At 47.6% G+C, this 19628-nt stretch overlaps 1 protein-coding gene across 5 annotated transcripts in view; it reads left to right on the top strand.

Moving 5' to 3' along the window:
- Positions 1-19628, top strand: part of LIG3 (DNA ligase 3) — a 1054678-nt gene that overhangs the window by 179626 nt on the left and 855424 nt on the right. For all 5 annotated transcript variants that reach the window (XM_069614890.1, XM_069614888.1, XM_069614887.1 and 2 more), the window contains exon 9: positions 15187-15342. In XM_069614890.1, coding sequence (XP_069470991.1) covers positions 15187-15342 — 156 coding nt within the window. The remainder of the gene's footprint in view (positions 1-15186; positions 15343-19628) is intronic.

Raw genomic sequence — 19628 nt, 5'->3', positions numbered from 1 at the left:
GCTTCGAATTGGAAATCCACCAACCTTCCACATATACAAGACTGGTAACATAAACTATGCAACGTTGTATCTGTGGAATGGGTTTCTTAATCGATTCAAGCTGAGAAGGCCAAGTTTTCAACAGAATGGGCTCTGATCCTGAACTTTTTACATGGGGATTACATGGAACAACATTGTCCGCAGAACTTCCGAATATTGGATATACTTTGAATTTAATGAAAGATCTGTCACCCTGTGTACAAGAGAGAGTGGGGGAAGGGATTCAGAAGGACTGGGGGGGGGATGTTGAGTTTATTTTGATTTAATTTTTGTAAAATTGAAAACCCAGTAAAAAAACACACCACAATGCTTTTAAGTACATAGACCAAAGCGTATACCTTGTTTAGAACACTAATAGTATTTCTAGGTAAGTCAGACCTTATCATACACATTTAGTATAGGGCACACCTATTTATGGGGAGTGAAACCAATAGTTACTTTTTGATTACTTTCAGTAATACAAGGGTAGTATACCCTGTCAGTTATGCAGTGACACTCAGCAAAGACATCACATAATCAACCAATTCTGCTACCAGGATACTTTCCTGAATAGTTGAGCACAGATTCAAGGAACAGTATATACCTATATTGGTTGCGATCCCACAAATGCTCTTTGAGAAGTGCAAATTGGCTATTATGGCTTACTGAAAATAAATGATAAGAGCACATTTTGGGCATTTTCTAATGACACTAAAGCAGGGATTAGTGCTGTGGAACTCAACCCAATATCTGCCTTAATTTGAAGTACTGATATACGGATAAGTTATTCTAGGTGAGTAAGATCTTTTTGGTGTAATATTCAATTCTAGTTGATTTTCAGCTCAGTGGAACAGTCTAAGATCAGCAAGAAATCTTTACACTAAACGATTATATGTCCTTATCGGAGGCAAGCATTATGCTTTACTTCCTTTAATCCTGCAACTCGCAGCATTTCAAAATCTTAAACTTTAAATTAAACTCATCATTTTGTTTTTTTTTTCCTTTCTCCAACCAAATAAAACTAAAAGGTAAAGAGTTCTTCCAGAAGCTACAAGTCCCTTGCTTGCTGTAGTCCTGAGGCGCTCCACCTCCACCTATCAGTGGCCAGGACCTCTCTTCATCCTGCATGGGTCCTTTGCTCTTTCTTTTTTGCTGCTCTCACCGATAAGTAGGGGGGAAAGTCTCTCTGTATCTACTTGGCAGGTTTATGGTATTTCATTATGAGCATGCCAGGTTTTCATAATATATTTGCCTAGTTTCCAGTACAGAAAGTAACTGAATGAACAAACTGGATCCTGGGCCGTCACAGACGTGCGCGCATTATAGCACAGCGGCGTGCAGTACAGTAGTGCGGCTAGCGGTGGAGTCGGGACCAGAGCTGTGGGTGAACGCGCCCACACTCTGCAGCCGGTCCCGCTCTCACTAAGCGGTAATTGTTTGTCGCAGGTTGGAACTGTGAGGAGTCTACGACCCCACAGCCTCCGCGGTGTAAGACTCGTCCGCTGGCGCTGCGTGTCATTTCTGTTTCCCTTAACGTTCTGAACAAGTGGGAACACAGTCTAAGATCAGCAAGAACTCTTTACACAAATTTAGGATTGCACCAGGCAGATCAGGGTCCGCTACACCTAAAGAACACTAATGGCACACAGCTATTCAAGGCAGGTAAAACCTAATGTTGTAATGTACTATTACAGTTGCTTTTCAGGTCCGTGGAACACAGACTGAGGTAAGCAATAACTCTTTAACTTATTTTAGGATGGCACACAGCTAACTCAATGTAGGTAAAACCCATATACTTTTTAAAGGAGCTACCAGCAACTTAAAGGTAAGTATAACCTAAGGCAGACTTATTATAGACAGACTACTTGTACATTTATATTTCAAACAGGAATAGTACAGTGAAACCAACAGCATTCCTTTTGGGGACGATGCACAACCAATTCACAGGTGAGTAAATTAAATTAACCTTATTTATCCTTTTCAGAATGGCACAACACACATTATCTGGCTATTACAAACTTTTGTAACTGTTCACTATCAGAATTAGTCACCAACCAACTCGTTCACAAGTAAGTACCTTTCAACGTGTTATACTTTTCAAGACAGAATCTGTCTTTTTCCCGCTCCTCCTACTAACCCCCACCCCCTTTTTTCTCACAGAACCTCCAGAGCGCTGAGGGACCACTTGAGTGGCACCTGTGCGCATTATAAAAACGTTTAATGTTAACATATCAAACATGCATACATATCCGTGACCTGTATGTGTGGAAGCAGGGGTAAGTATATCATCTGTCTGTTTACTCTTTTGTTGGGAGTATTTTTACTGCTTTCTTTTGTTGGGAACATTGGCCTGTTTTGGGGCAATAATAGGTACTTGCTAAATTGCGTATCTGGAGGAGGACTCGGTCTAAGGGACTTTCTGACCTAACAGTTTCTGTGTAGAGAAGTATGATTTTATGGTAGACTACTAAACAACCGTTTAGTTGTGATGAATGCCCTTGAAAGTTTTTGTAGGCTTGCAACAGAAAGCGATAGTAGCTTGACGGGACATTAAGGGACACATCATCCAAAAAGTTACCTCTTTCGCTAAATATGAGCTCTGGGTTACTACTTCCAGCTGGTTTAAGTGAGCGAAGAAACAGTTGGCACATCATATGATTGTGAATTTAAACGATAGGCATTTGTTTATTTTATTTGTTTGCGTTGTGATTCAGCACATCCACTTTTGAGACTGGACTTTTTTTTAAGAGTGGCCATTCATGAATTTTGTATCTGTTAGTCCTTGATGATTTGTAGAAGCTGTGGCGTAACCTTGACAACAGCACCATCTTAATGGCTAGTGCACTTGGTGTATGGACTCTGTATTGCCCCCCTTTATTTGCCTTCCCCCGGATATTGGAGTTTACTGGCACTGTACGACTCGGAAGGTTAAACTGAGCTGTAAACTACTAATCTGCACTTTCAATGAATTCACTTATTAATTGTCCTCGTTGAATAACGCCTGTGCCACCCTCCTGTGCCAATAAGCTACTGTTGTACCTGCTGCATTGCCTATTTTCTATTGTCCAGCATTTCACAAAAAATTGTTTCATAAAATCACAATTGCTATATGATTGCCCTCTGTCCTGTTGTCCATTCCCAGACACCATCTGCAGATAGGCTAATGAGTAGTCTGTACACTGCCCTCTCACCCGCCAGAGCAGCCTGACTCGCACTGGTGTTCAGCATGTAAAACTCACACAGCGCTGATCTTCTCCAAAAGCACTTACCAACCTATTAAATTCTCCTGAGTGCCTACAGGAGGTTCAATTCAGTGCACGCAATCAGATACTTGCCTGACCCGTGTATGGATACGGCTAAGTGGAGCAAGCACAAGGACTGATGAGGGCAGTTGTGCAGTGTAGACATTTTAATCTCACTTAAACTATAGTTTTTTAAATGGAATTTTCCAACACCACCATTTCTTGCAGTCTTACCTCCTTTTTTCCCCCCATTCTCTATTCTTCTCGCTAACCCCTTCCTGCATTCTATTCTTCTTCTCCTTTCTTATAAACTCCACTTGCATAGATTTACTCATCTGCCCATTATAAGAGCGCCGCAAATTCTCCCCAGTGGCCAGCAAGTTCTTGAAAGTGGACCTGTGGTGGCAATCCAAAATCTTAGCGATGGATGTCCGATTGTTGGTGATGGAACCTACAAAACGGCTCAAGAACCAATCTTCTGAACTTAATCCTTCCTTTTTTTTAATTGATTTTTTATTGTGTTTGATTCAAAAAATGAAACTTTACAAATCATTGCAATAAATTCATTGCTTTAAAAATGCAAACAAGCAATTAACAATATACATTTTCAATTCATTTCCATTTTTCCATAGGCGGCAAAAGTTAAAACTTCAATTCAATTAATTCAAAATGGAACTTTACAATTTATAACAATATTTTCCTTGTCTTAAAAAGAAAAAAAAACAATAACCGTATACATTTTTCTATTCATTTTCATATTTCCATAAACAAAAAAAAGCTAAAACTTCAGTTCAATTATTTCATTCAGTGCAGAAATATCTTTCATTATTTCCTTTTAAAAAATTGGTAAGATTAATAAGCAACTTACAACTATTCCCCCACATACACCTATTCCATCGTGCAAATTTTGATAATTCAGTATCCGAATATAGAATCCTCGGTAAAGAAAAAACCAGTATCAGTTTCGTTTCTGATCTGTCTTTCGTAGTAATAACCAATCACTGGTCTCTGTGTCATACTGACCACAGCCAATGACTGCCCTCCACCTAAGCACCGCCTCTGGCAGCCATCTTCAGATTTTTACCGCACGTTCATGTGTTGGGATCCTCGTGCTATTGCTCTCGAGCGTTAGTGCTATTTTTTTCACGTTTTTTCTCAAAAACTTCATTTTTTTCGGTCAAAAGAGCCTCAAGCTCCACCGACTCTCCATCCGATCAATGGTGACCCGTGTCGGATTTGTCTGCGCCCCTCAAGGGTGAAGATTTCGTCGAGCTACGTTTTTGGAGGACTCCAGAAGCTTCTCAGGCCCGGACATGGCCCTGGAGAAGGGAAGCTCGACGCCCGGAAAGCTGTTCAGGGTCTGCCCTGGATGCCAGCTGCAGAACGTCTTTAAGGAGGACGAACACTCCTTTTGTCTCTACTGCTTACATGAGGACAAGACGCACGTGGAGAAGGACTGTGCGTTTTGCGGCAATATGTCGGAGCGGACCATGATGGACCGCCATCAACGCCTCGCCAACTGGCTGGAAGGGAAGAGCCCGTCAGGCGAGAAGAAGAGGAAGAAATCCGAGCGGTCTTCTAAGACCTTTGAGGACGCCCCGGCGACAGGGGTCCAACACAAGGCCAAGCACCGCGAGTCCGCTGGCACCGGGAGCGCCGAACGGTCGGGCTCTACGGGCGCCAGGCAGGGCACACCCTCCCCGGCACCTTCAGCCATGAGCCAACGCTCTGGTTCGGGTAAGAGGAAGGGCGAGCACCCGGCGAGGCTCCTGGAGAGGCCCCGGTCGAGCTCGAAGGCCCCATCGGAGGGGGAGCGAGGCAGTGTCCCCCCCCTCCAGGATAAGGCGGTGAGCGCACCTAAGGTGGTGAAGGCCTTAATCCATCCGGCCAAGCCCTCTATCGATATTGTCGCGGCGGCCCTGGCTCAGCCTGTGGAGGCTACACCAGTGGTGGCGATCTCGGGGCTCAGAGTCTCCCTGCCACCTCGGAGGGAGTCCTCTTTTGTGCCCATCGATAGGACCCCCGTGAAATCCCCGGCGGGGAAGAAAAAGGGGGGGGCAGGGCGTCGTCGTAGATTCGGCTCCAACCTCGTAGGAAGAGCTGATCGAGGTCTTAAGCCACAGCCTTGGCGTGGATGAAGACCGGCCCGTCGGGATGGATCCCGACGCAGGTGACGACGACCTCGTCGAGGGTGCCGACGGGGCCCCTGATCGCCCGTCGGATTCCCCTCTGCCAGCGCCGCAAGACAACTCGGCGGCCATTTTGTTGGCTATACAGTCCTTCTGCTCAGAGATAAGGACGAGACTACCGTTGCCGACGGAGGAACCTCTCCCGTCAGGGGATCCTGAACCGGGACCTTCGGGTGTTCCCCCGCCCAAGAAAAGGATTCACCCTCCACCTCCCTTTTCAGCCGTCGCGACCCGTCCAGCCCTCCTCCCCGTCCACCCGAGGGGATGATACGGGGACTGACACGGCAGCGACGGGTACGGACGACGAGGTATACGACGAGGATCTGCCGTCGTCACCTCCCACTAGGGCTTCTCCGCCCGACGAGATTGGATCGTTCCACTCCATGATCGCCAGGGCATCCGAGCTTTTCCAACTCTGCCCTGAGGAGAAGAAAAAGGAAGGATTCCTTTATCAACGGCGCAAGGCCAAGAGGAAGACGGTCCTCGCGGTGCCTCTACTGGACGACATTTGGGATGAGGGCCTTGCCCTCCTCAAGAACCCTTCCACGACGCCAACTAGAAGAGACCGGTACGAGAAGAAGTACCGGGTCCCGGACACGGCCCCCCTGTGCCTCCGGGCGCAGCCTACCCCGGACTCCGTCGTCTCCGCGGCATCCAGGAAGAAAGCGGGGGGGGGGGTGCGGCCTCCACATCGACTTCCCCACCGGACGGCGAGGGAAAGAAATTGGACGCTATGGGACGCAGGGTCATCTCGTCTGCAGCGACGACGATTAAAGCGGCCAACGCCTTGGCTATCGTGGCCCGCTACGACAGGGAGCTATGGTACAAACTGGCTCCCCTGCTGGACTTCCTACCGGACGACAAGAGGGCGGATGCCCTGGAGATCCTACAGGAAGGTGAGGTGGCGTCGGACCACGCCATCACTATTGCGACGGACATCGCCGACACTGGGTTTCGCCAGTTGGGCAACGGCATGTGCCTTAGGCGGCGTGGATGGCTCAAGGCTACGGACTTCCGTCAAGACGTACAGACCAGAGTCCTGGACATGCCGTTCGATGGGAACAACCTGTTTGGGAAAACAGTGGACGATTCCCTTCAGGCCATTAAAGCGGACACTGAGAAGGCCCGGGCCCTTGGGGTTCTGCAGCAACGACGGACGCCCTTTCGGAGCAGCGGAGGCAAGGGCGCCTCCAAAGGTTCCGGCGGCGGTTTCTCCACCTACCGTCAAGCGGCCCGCTCGTCGTCTCAGGAGGCCTACAGAGGACGAGGCAAGTCTGGCGGACCCCGCTGTCGTCGCCAAGGAGGTCAAGGCGGCAAAGCCTCGTCGAAACAGGATTGAACCGGCCGTGGGGTCGGGCCCCCGCCGAAGCACCCCAGTGGGAGGCCGGCTGGCGAGCTTCGTCAGCGTGTGGGAGTCCATCTCCACCGACCGTTGGGTGCTGGACGCCTTAGCCCGGGGCCACGCGCTCGAGTTTCAAAGAAGGTGCCCGCGCGTCCCCCCCGTGGCCAGGAAAGAGCTTCACGTCCCTCAGCTTCTCCTGGAGGTAAAGGCGATGCTCAGGAAGGGCGCCATCGAACTCGTCCCAAAGAGGCTTCGGGGCTCCGGAGTTTACTCGAGATACCTCCTCGTGAAGAAGAAGACGGGAGGATGGCGCCCCATCCTAGACCTGCGACGTCTGAACAAGTTCATCAAGGCGCAGAAGTTCCGGATGGTCACCCTCCAGCACGTCCTGGGTCAGCTGGAGGAAGGAGACTTCCTGTCGTCGTTGGATTTGGAGGATGCCTACTTCCATATTCCTATCCTAAAGGGGCACCGAAAATTCCTCAGGTTTGTGGTCCAAGGGCCTCACTACCAGTTCAAAGCCCTCCCCTTCGGACTACGGTCGGCACCCAGGGTATTCACCAAGTGCCTCGCACCGGTGGCGGCGCAGCTGCGCCGCGAGGGGATCCACGTCTACCCCTACCTGGACGACTGGCTCATCCGAGCCAAGACGAGGGAGCTCACCGTGGAGCACACGGCAAGGACCGTCCAACTTCTCACGGACCTGGGATTCTCCGTGAACTACGCCAAGTCCCACCTGGTACCCGCGCAAAATGCACTGTTTCTGGGAGCGAAGCTCGACACAGTGTCCCTTCTGGCTTCCCCGTCGGAGGAAAGGACCAGGTCCATCCTGGGCAAGGTACAGCGGATGTTGGTTTCCGACGCGGCCAAGGTGAGGTCCATCAAGTCCGTCCTCGGAATGATGTCTTCTTGCATCTACCTCATTGCCATGTGCAGGCTCCGGATGCGCCCGTTGCAGGAGTTCCTGGACGCGCGCTGGATCCAAACGACGGGCGGCTTCGAGGAGAGGATCACACTCGACGAGAGTTTCCGCCGAGCGGTCCGGTGGTGGGGCACCCGCGCCCATCTGACGGCGGGCATGGGCTCCCAGACCCCAGACCACCAGGAGACAGTGACCACGGATGCCTCCCTGGAGGGGTGGGGAGCGCACACCGAAAATCTGCATGCGAGAGGCCTTTGGCTCCCGACGGAGAAGTCCCTCCATATCAACGTCCTGGAGCCCCGTGCAGTGTTCTGGGCCCTCAGGTCCTTCCTTCCGTCCCTCAAGGGCAAGGTGGTGAGGATCTTCACCGACAACACCACCACCATGTTTTACATCAGGAAACAGGGCGGAACCAGGTCCCCAGCACTGTCCAAGGAGGCGCAGGACCTGTGGCGTTGGGCCGTCGCCCAAAGGATGTTTCTGGTGCCGTTTCCTCTGGCAGGGATAAAAAACACCATCGCCGACTCACTCAGCAGGGAGCTGCGCTCGTGCCACGAGTGGGAACTACGGCAGGATCTAGTGGATCGCCTCTTCCGACGGTGGGGCACACCCCAGATCGACCTGTTCGCGACGGCGACGAACTCCAAGTGCCGGAGGTTCGCCAGCAGGTTTCCCCAGGCGAGGAGCATGGGCGATGCTTTCTCGTTCCCCTGGGAGGGCCTGTTCCTCTACGCGTTCCCTCCTTTGCCACTGCTAATCTGGCGGATGATCCTCGTCGCACCTGCGTGGCCGAGGCAGATATGGTTCCCGGACCTTCTGGACTTGTCAGCGTCCCCGCCAATCAAGCTGCCGGTGGACGCGGATCTACTCTCCAGGGAAGGAGGCGCCATCCTCCACCACGACCCGAAATCGCTGAACTTGCAGGCCTGGCTCCTGCAGCGCTAGAGTTTGGAGGATACGACATACCGGCCGACTGCAGAGAGGTTCTTGCAAAGGCCAGGGCGTCCTCGACTCTTAAATGCTACGGACACAAATGGAAGAGGTTCTCTGTCTGGTGCCACGCACAGAAGATTAACCCTCTACGGATTACGGCTCCCCAGGTACTGCCGTACCTGCTGACGCTGGCCAAAGCTGGACTGGCACACGCGTCCATCAAGATTCATCTTGCTGCGATCTCCCGATACACCAGAACCACGGGCCGGACGTCCTTGTGGTCTCATCGTCTGGTGAAAGAGTTCATGAAGGGACTGTTCAGATCATTCCCGCCGGTGAAGGCGCCGGCCCCGGCGTGGGAGCTCAACGTGGTGCTGACCAAGCTCATGGGACCTCCGTTCGAGCCTCTGCACTCGGCCCCGTTGAAGTTTCTGTCGTGGAAAACAGCGTTTCTTGTGGCCATCACCTCCGCACGACGGGTGTGAGAGATCCAGGCCCTTTCCTGCAAGGCCCCGTACTTGACTTTTCACGACACGAGGGTAGTGCTCAGGACGCACCCCTCCTTCATGCCCAAGGTACCGTCGGACTTCCATCTCAACGAACCCTTGGTGTTGCCTGTGTTCTTCCCTTCGTCGCCGGCTGAGAGGACTTTGCACTCGCTGGATGTGGCTAGAGCGCTGAAGTTCTACGTGGACCGCACAAAGTGTTTTCGGAAGACGTCACAACTCTTTGTGAACTTTGGTCCTGTCAATCAGGGGAAGGCTCTCTCGAAGGCTTCCATTTCCAGATGGCTCTCCGGCTGTATCATGTACTGTCATCGGTTGGCAAACCGACCTCTGCCTGGCCGTCCTAGAGCCCATTCCGCCAGAGCGATCGCAGCTACCACGGCGTTCCTTTCTGGTGTGCCCCTGCTGGACATATGCAGGGCTGCTACGTGGAGGTCGACGCACACCTTCATGAAATTCTACTGCGTCGATCGGGATTCCAGGGAGGAGTCCAGGGTCGGCCAAGCAGTGCTGCGCAACCTGTTCGCCTGAGGTGAGCCTGGGGAGGAGGTAAGATGCTTAATGTTGAGTTTGATGGAATGCTTAATGTTGAGCCTTGGCCACCTCCCGTGGTTGTGCATGTGTGTACTGCTATGTATTCTTTATTCATGAGCATGTGAATCCATGCCGGACCCCATGCTGGAGAAGGAACAAGTTACTTACCTGTAACTGTTGTTCTCCAGCATGGGTCTGGCATGGATTCACATGCGAACCCTCCCGCCTACCCCTCTGCGGCTCTTCACTTGGTCATACTGCCACTTCACGTGCTTCCAAATCTGAAGATGGCTGCCAGAGGCGGTGCTTAGGTGGAGGGCAGTCATTGGCTGTGGTCAGTATGACGCAGAGACCAGTGATTGGTTATTACTACGAAAGACAGATCAGAAACGAAACTGATACTGGTTTTTTCTTTACCGAGGATTCCCAGCCTGACGACGGGGAATATTCATGAGCATGTGAATCCATGCCAGACCCATGCTGGAGAACAACAGTTACAGGTAAGTAACTTGTTCCTTCCTAGATTTCTAGATCTTAGTACATCATAATATTTACAAAAAATCACCAGATGTTTCAGCGATTCAGTAGTACCTTCTATATGGCAAAATCTACACTTTGGGCACTAGACTGGGAACCTTTATCAACCCAGTTATGAATGCGTTAATAAGTATGGAATTGGTTCAAGCGGAACCGCATATATAGATTCCTTTCTAAAAAGTTAGGAAATTGAAATAAGTACCTGGGTAAAACGCTCATATTTCTTCTGAATAGGGCATATTCTTTATACATCTTGAGATTACCAATATGATCAGATTGCTGACACCAAGCCAACAATTGGAATTTCTGTTTGTTTGCAGGTAAACGCAATATAATCCTTCCAGCCAACATCCCTCATGTGCATTAAAAGTTGCCCCAACCCAATGCAACCCGGCATCTGCCCTAGAGCCCAATGGCCCGGTTTAAACCGTTTCAGTCCCATTTGAAGGTTGGGGTGCTGAGATTGCTAATATGTTACAAGCTCTTCTCCCTAAACCCCAGCCCAAAATTCCACCACTTCCTGCAGCAGACTCACAACATCACAAACACCTCTCTAAGAAACAAGTAAATGGCACAAGTCATGACAACTTTGCCAATATCTTAATTCTTGGCTGCCGCCCGGCCCTTCACCCCCAAAATCTACTGAATAGACTTAGGGCATGGCTGCCTCCAAAATCTGGTCCGGGTCCCCTGAATGGGGAATTACCGGGCCATTCTTAGTTTGGAGGGCCCAGTAATTCCTCCTGCAGGGAACCCGGGCCCAGTCCTTCCCCATTCCCATTTGAGCCCCCATAGGGCTCAATGGGAATGGGTGCGGGAGCTAACAACGGGCCGATTACGACCGGCCCGTTGTTAGCTCCCTGGTCCCCTCGCAGGACCCGCTATGGACGTCTGGTAAGACCAGATGTCCACATCGGGTCCCGCGAGGGGACCTTGTAATATTGCGGAATGGTGTTAATGGCGCCGCCTCAATTAGTGGCGCCCGTTAACCCATTCCGCAATTGTCCTAATGAAGCCCATAGTGTCCTTGAAATCTTTTCCGACATAAAGAAATAGGAATGGCGGACATCGAACAGGTCGACTTTATTAACGTAAATGCATTGACTACTATATACTTTAGGTTATGCTTACGGCTAGTTCGTAACATCATTTGGACACGTAAAAATCAACTTTTTGACATGGGCTTTCTGCTCTTACTAGGCCCCTCTTCTGTTGTTGATCCATCTAACTGTGCCATTCAGCCTCTTGTGCCTGTACGAACACTGGGAAACTTTGCCCCTGATGACTTCTCAATGCAGCCCAAATGTGTCTGTAACTGTGAGGCGAGAAGTTAACTAGAGCATCAGTACGTGGACGGACTCATGAATCTTGTATCTTGGAATACTTGTGGGCATCGACACTTGTTTAACAACAAAGAGGCGAAACTAAACCAATTTAACATCATCATGCTTCAAGAAACATGGCTCACCATCTCTCCCTCCTGGCATGATCACGTAATGCACTTAACGCCTCCATTGCAAGGCGAGAAACGCCGCCCATGTCTGGCTTAATCACTTGCATTAAAACTAGTTCTAACCTCAAGTTGTTTTTTTCTTATGCACCTAACCCATTTGCCCAATTGTCCATAGTTTCAGTCAGTTCCGTTCTGTATGCTCTAATGTTTACTGGAATTCTAAAGGGATTGATGATTCAAAATACCTTTACGATATATCATGCATGTTGGATTATGTTATGATACCGGATATCATCCATACTGTTTTAGCTGGTGATCTTAATTTGCACTATTTTTCTGCTGGAAATGCACAAGAAAAGGTTCGACTAATACAATGGGAACACATAATGTCACCACGTGGCCTGCACATGCTCAACGGATCATGTTCAGGGGATATACCGCCAAGCATTTACCTGGCAACGTGGACATTCTAAAGCGATTATTGATTACATTTATGCAGATTATAAACTGTTCTCTCGCGTGGCCCTTTTCCGGGTTATGCCTGTTGTGGACAGTGATCACCAAATGCTTACAAGCCAATGATCCATTCCCATATTTTGATTTCTAATCCTTCTCCCATCTATTCTGGTGTTGTCAGGGCTAATGCCCAATTGAATCGTATATGGTGGTCGGAGGGTACTATAATTCAATTTGCAAATACTCTGACTTCTGCTTTTGGCCACTCATGACTCAGTGACGAGCTAGTAATGTTTGCCGATCTTACGATCTTATGCATACATATGTAGAAATCAAAGACAATATAATCTAGAACTCATGTTTTTGACATACAAGTCAAAAATAAAAAATCAGAATATCGTGCCCTGCGACGCAGAGGTTTACTCCTCCCAGCAAACCAAAGATTAGCAGCTTTAATTAAAGCCAAAACAGCTTATGGAAAGTGGTTGGGCGCCTATCGTGCCACTCTTTGGCAAAGGGATGGAGAACATATGCTGACTCTGATGCGCAATCAAAATACAGCACAAATGTGGTCTACTTTGAATGAAGCAACGATTAATCCCCAAACATTGATACAGACTCAGAATGTTTCCGAAAGGGCCTGGATTGATCATTTCACCAAAATGTATGCTAATCCTGTGACTTCCGCATTAGCGCAGGAACGTAAGAAAATGCTTTACTTTCACCTCAATATATCAAGAGCAGACATACTTTATTGTATTTCATACTTTATAAGTCAGTCTAAAGCTCCAGGCCCAGGTGGGTTATCGAATAAGACCTTCAAACTGAATCCAGAAATGTGGACTGAAATACTGTTTCAAATTTTCCATAACATTAACTTCACTCAAAGCATTACACCTTCCTGGAAACACTCCATTATAATCCCTCTTTTCAAAAAGGCCGATTGCAACCAACCACAAAGCTATAAACCGATTGCTATGCTGGATGCACCTGGTAAACTTTACAGCCGTATCGTACTCCAGGAGCTAAATGACTGGACTAAGCGTGAGGCCAAAAGGGATCCTTTCCAATCTGCCTTTGTTAGTGGGATGGCCACATTCCCTAATATGCTCATTCTCAACTTGATTAAGAGTAAGTATGTTGACAAAAATCAAAACTTATATATAGCATTTGTCGATTTTAGCATAGCTTTTGATTCGGTCGACCGGCAACTCCTTTTTACGAAACTCCATCAATATGGATGCCCTTCCTCAATCCTTACTCTAATTAAATTACTGCACTCTAACACCTCGTTACAAGTGAGATTTTCATTAGATGGGCTACTATCTGCCTCCATCCCAACAGAACGGGGTTTAAAGCAGGGGTGTATTCTAGCTTCCACCCTATTTAACCTATTTCTACTGGACATAGGCATCAAGTTTGAAGATTCAATTTCTGACGCTCTGAAACTAGGCAGTCAGAAGATCTGGCTCTTATAGCCAATGATCTAGTGTTGTTATCTTGTACTCCTTGTGGTCTCCAAAGTCTTTTGAACAAACTTCAAGAGTATGTTAATGAAAAAAACCTGATCATTAATCTCGATAAAACACAGATAGTAACCTGTCATCAAACGACCAAGAAGAAAGCACCTAAATATAGATGGACTTTTCAAAACCAAGAGCTTTCTACTGTTTCACAGTATAAATACTTAGAACTCCCATTCACGGAGACACTGAATGATTCCATATATACAGCAACCCTGGACACTAAAATTCGTACATTAATATCACAAGCCAAAATTTTGCTGTATAGATATCGTAAATTTACATCAATTCATCTAATCATGTTTTTTCAGCAAAAGGTTGCTCCAATAATCATTTACGGAGCCGAGACGGGGCTACCCAAACTTAGATCTTTTTGGGACCGCTATGAGGCAAAGTTTTGGAAGACAGAACTGGGCCTTCCCAAATGCACATCGTTACCACTATTACGTTATGAGTTAGGCACCATTTCTATTTACAGTCAAGTTTTGTGGAAATTCTGTACTCTTTATAGAAAATGCATAATGGCCGCAATGGCCCCTAATGTTTTGGGTGTTCTTGCGAATTATTTGCTTACCTCTCGACTAAAATGTCCTAAGAAATAGGCCGAAAGTGTCCTAGACACTTTGTCGAATGCTGACATTACAATTGAACTTCTTTTGATGAATCCCTCAAAGGCTAAATTGAAATTGTATCGCTTTGATTGGATCTGCACTCGCAAGCAATGTCTGGAATACGTGGATTGTGATGTAATGAGGTCATCTCACAAAAGATTGCGTAGTATGGAAACATATATAGTCAAATGCCCTTCCAATTTCGTAAGATCTCAGATGCTACGTATTCGCTTAAACTTATGCTTGACGAGGCAGATTTTAGGCGGGAGACATTTGATTCCAAAAGGTCACACATCCTGCCGTTATTGTAATGACCCACAGCAAAATGAAACTTTGTCACTTGGTGGTCAAATGCCCTGCCCTGAATATTCTTCTGAATTGTCTTTTTAACAAATGTTGTAACTTTTTCTTATCACGTACTAGAGATGAACTGTGGAGTTATTTACTAGTCAATACAAAAACTACTATTCAGATTGCACTAGTTCAATTTGTCAACACTGTCATTCCTCCCCAGTTAAAATAGATGTATACGTTGGTCGAGAACTGAATGGCAACATTTGATGTATACTGCAAACTTTATGGAGACAAAGTGGATATTGACTCTTAACGATGAATGTTTTATTTGTCCTTTTTTTGTATCCTTGTCTTTCACTCGTATCACAGTTCTGCAGTTGCTTTTGTTATTGGTTATTTTTTAATAATTTAACCTCCTGTATCTTGTGAAAAATGAAATCTAGATTACTTTTGTAAATATTTTTGTAAACATTTCTTTTTGAAAGGTTAATTAACTTGGTCAACCAATGAAAAAAATAAACTCCACTTGCATTCCCCCTCCCAGATTGTGCAATACTTTGTTTGTCTTTGTCCTTTACTCGCTTACTGACTGCTCATTTTGTCTGTTACCCTTTACCTTTTCTCAGGCTGAAGCGTGCAAGTCTGTTGCCCATGCCATGAAGAAGTGCCCCAATGGTATGTACTCTGAGATCAAATATGATGGGGAGCGTGTCCAGGTGCACAAGAATGGTGACCACTTCAGCTACTTCAGTCGCAGCTTAAAGCCTGTGCTCCCTCATAAGGTATGCGATAGGAACCTTTTATTAAAAGACCAATGTCTGGCCTTGGGGTGTTCTCTTTTGGCGAAATATCGCAGGGATCTGTGTTCTCTGGGAAAATATTAAGAGTGACAGGCAGCATAGTTGAAGATCCTAGCAAGAATAATGTCTTCTCAAATGTACTTGCATGATATTTGCTATACATTCTTGCTTAAATGATCTTAACTACAGTTATTTCCACTTCGTTTGACAATAAGGCCAGCATGTTCAGTTCTGTAATGTACTGCAAGCTTGGATTGTGAGGCCCCAGGGCATGTTTGTCCATGCACAGCTTATTGAATTTGTGGGCTCGTTCTGCATTTGTGTGCATGGGTTTTTGCTGTTCGTTGGATGTGTTTTGTCACTCTTAATATTGAACCTCATCTGGTTAGAAAGTATTTTTGATGGCCTGGGTTTCTCTTAGTTGCCTCAAGCTGGCAATGGTATTTAATGCACTTTAGCAAGTATGGAGGTTGGACTTGCTGTTGGTTTCTCATTATCATCGTTCCTACTTCTGCCACAGGAAGATGCGCCAGCTTTTGACAATCCCAAGGTCGCTGGATATAAAGTCACACAATGATGCACTTGTATATTAACTAAAAATAAATGTGCACACTTTGTAAATGTGCTTTATTTTGCTTTTCCTAACGTGCTTCACTGTGTACTTTTTTAACAAGTAAATTGCTTGAGAACTTCTGAAGAGCAATTGCTTATGCATATCAATGCATTTAACATATTTGAACATTTAAGGATGACTGACTGCTATGTTTAACAGAAAATGTATTTTGCTACGTTTCTCATTGAAACATGGACATTGATTTGTTTATGTGAAGGATTAGGCGTAAATGCAGGTAATCACCCCATCTTTCAGTCATCCTCATTAATGCTTTTAGAACGTCACGTTTATATTTATACATATATTGAAGTATATATTTACACATCCTTCTGCACCATAGTCGAAGCACTGGTTTTCGCTCAAGCAGGACTAAAGCAATGCTCTCCTGACTGGACACCCCATCCTCATTAGCGCACCTACAAACCATGCAAAACGCAGCAGTCGCACTCCTCTGTCTACCAAAACATCCACATATCACCCCATCTATCGCCCAGCTCCTCTGGCTCCCCATACCCCAGAGAATTGCCTTCAAAGGGCTCTGTGTTGTTTTAGAAGCCATCTATCACAAAAGCCCATATTAACTTCGCAACAAACTCAAAACGATCACACAAGCAAGCCAGTATTTTCTATACTTTCCACTCTGCAGACTAACATACACACAAAAGCAAGCATTTACACACTGGGCACCTAGGGCAGGAAACACTGTACCTCTTCACATACGCACTGCACCCTCCATCACCACTTTTCAGAAAGAGCCTCAAAACATACCAGTTTCCCCACACATCACCCCGCCCCTCAATCTTCCATGCTACCACTTGTCTGCACTAATTTTTCTTCCCTTTCCTGAAAACATTTTGTAACTTCTGTTTCGCCTACCACCTTTGAACCTTGTAATACGCCCCGAGACCCTCTGGGTAGGGCCAGCTCTGAACAAAAAATAAAATATATGGCCATTTAAAGTTTGGTACTTATCTGGTGCTGTCTGCAACATGGACATGGATCCTTTTTGTCTAATTACTGAAGAGCAGTTCCATATATTGATGTTGTACTATTCATGTTGAAACTGGACAAAAATAGTTTATAAATGTGGATTGTTAGTTTTGGGGTATAGTAAGTTACCTGGCACTGTACATGAACAGCTATAGTGAACATATGTCCTTTGCGTTGTTCATTTCTGTTCTCTTGAGAACAATGGCATGCATATTTAATAATTGGGGGATTGTTTGTGTTCAAAGCATGCCACATCTACATACTCTAATGTCCCGTCCCCTTTCCTCCAAACTGTATCGGTGTCCATCGCAAGGTACGGGAGATGGACACTTTTTCACCAGAAAAAAATCCTCTTCCTCTTTAAATTTAGAGGCGTGCTGGGGCACGGCCCTGGGAGCATGTGCTTGCCTTATTCCATGCGCGCCTTAGGAAGAAGCCGGCAGGGAACGGTCTTGGTGCGAGGATCGCGCGTCTTCGGGCCCAGGTCCTCGGCGCGATACACATCGGGAACCGTCTAGGTCCCGTTCGGACAAGGTTCAGGTTGATCGCCAGAGACGTGCTATGTCCAGATCTCGGTCTTCGTCCCCGGTGAAACCGCAGAAGTCTGGTAAGGGCTCTAGGTCGGTGGCGACTCCGGCGGCGTGTCCGTCGGATATGGAGGTCTATGGTTTGCCTTCACTCCAGCCCTCGACGCCTTCAGGTCATTTGGCCGGAATTTGCTGATGGAGGCCCCTGGTAGTGTGGATCCTCTGAGGAAGGCTAAATCCAAGTCGGTGAAGCCTGTTGGGGACTCCAGACCCACTTCTGTCCCTAGGCAGGAGTTCATTCTTCCTCTGGATATCATCTGACGATGAGGAGAGGTCTGATTTGGAGTTTGACCCTGTTGAGCCGGATGTGGCTCCTGTCTTTTCCGGGGACAGTTTGAAGAGTTAAGTCAATCATTACATGATGCCAGTGGCTTAGAGACTTCTCCTCAGGTGGAGTTAAGCAGACCTGAGCCTGGGGCTCATGCTGAATCCTCATATAGGAGACTGATGGCTAGGGTTACTGAGTATCTTGGTTGGTCTAGTCCTCCAGAGGCATTTGCTCAGGATGACTTGACTGATATTTTTGATCAAGGACTGTCCTTTGACCCTGTGTTGCCTTTTCATTTGACTTTGCAAAAGAGGGTGGTGGCTGCTTGGCAGGCCCCGGAGTCTCTTCCGGCGGTTAACAAGTTACTAACTAAAAAATACTGCCCTGCCAGTAGCAACCCCAGCTACCTATCCACTCACCCAACTCCCGAGAGCTTGGTGCTTCAGGCGTCTACGGCCACCTCGAGGCAGGCGGCGTACCCTACCATCCCTCTTGATAGGGACGACAAGCGATTCGATGGTTGGGCAAGCAAGGTGAAGTCAGCTAACTCCACTTGTGCCTTGGCTCGATTTTCACACACTGGAATTGCGTCTCTCTAGCGGCTGAGCATATTCCTGAGGGGGACGAACGGTCTGGGTTCCTTGCTCTCGTTCAGGATGGTAAGGATGCCGTGCGTAAATCCCTTCAGTTTTGGTTGGACACGGCCAACAGTGTTAGCCGGTTCATGGCTGCGAGAACCGTTATACGCAGGTTTGCGTGGTTGCAGAAGTTGGGTTTTGCTCCGGATCTACAGGCCCGTCTTCTGAACATGCCCTTTGATGGCTCTCATTTGTTCGGCAGCAAGGCTGACGAGAGCCTTGAGAAGTTGCAGACCTCCAAAGCTGCTGCTAAATCTTTGAGCGCAGCAGTGCGTCAACCTCTGTCATTTCGTCCTAAGGGACAACAGTGGAGGGAGGTTCCTTTCGTTACTACTCCTCTTTTGGTAGGACGAGAGGAGCCGTCAATCAAAGGGGTCAACGAAAAAGTACCCGTGGTAGTCGAGAAATAGAGGTGCCAGATTTCCACTCCTCTTCCCTTGGTTAGCAACACAACTGGCAAACAAAATAACTTGGTCGTAAGCCTGTATCTCGACCGGATACCATGTGTACTCCTTTAACAGGTTTCCACTACTCTTCTCTTGAGCCACAACACAGTTGATGCACAAAATAACTTTGGCTGTGAGGTTGTATCTTGATTTCTGATGCCTGTTAATCTGCTTAGAATCACATGCTGTGCATATAGTCCGACATCCATTGGTCACCGCAGAGTAACAGCTGTTTCCAGATCCCAGCTGAAGACAGTTCCACGGATCTTCGTCGGACAGTGTTCCGGTCGGCACTGCTGACCACGTGGCCGGGCCTTCTGGCCAGCCTACACAGTAGGGAGAGTGGGGTCAGCGTGGACATTTAATTTCTCTGAGAATGCCTTTCCCTTTCCTCCCTTTGTTCCCTAGGTCTCTTCGTCACCATTTATTTCCTCAGCTATGGATAGGACTCAATTTAGGTTTTGTCCTGTTTGCAGAGCCAAATTCCCTTGGAAGGATAAACACAGCAAATGTAACCGGTATTTACCCCTTAATCACGACGAAACGGTATGTGCGGCTTGCAAGCACCTGCGCCCGAAAACTCTAAAGGAGCGTCATGTTAAGTGGTGGGCGGCCTACGGGATGTCGCAGGCCAAGTCTGGTTCTCCTGCTGCCACAACCGCCGATTGTGATGAGGATCTGAGTGACAAACAAGCCTCCGATTCGGAGGCGATTGACCTCTCGGCA

Source organism: Ambystoma mexicanum, chromosome 9 (assembly GCF_040938575.1).
Source record: "Ambystoma mexicanum isolate Mex_15411 chromosome 9, UKY_AmexF1_1, whole genome shotgun sequence".
NCBI lineage: Eukaryota > Metazoa > Chordata > Amphibia > Caudata > Ambystomatidae > Ambystoma > Ambystoma mexicanum.
Note: the sequence above shows the minus strand (reverse complement) of the source record. Positions and strands in the feature narration are given on the sequence as shown.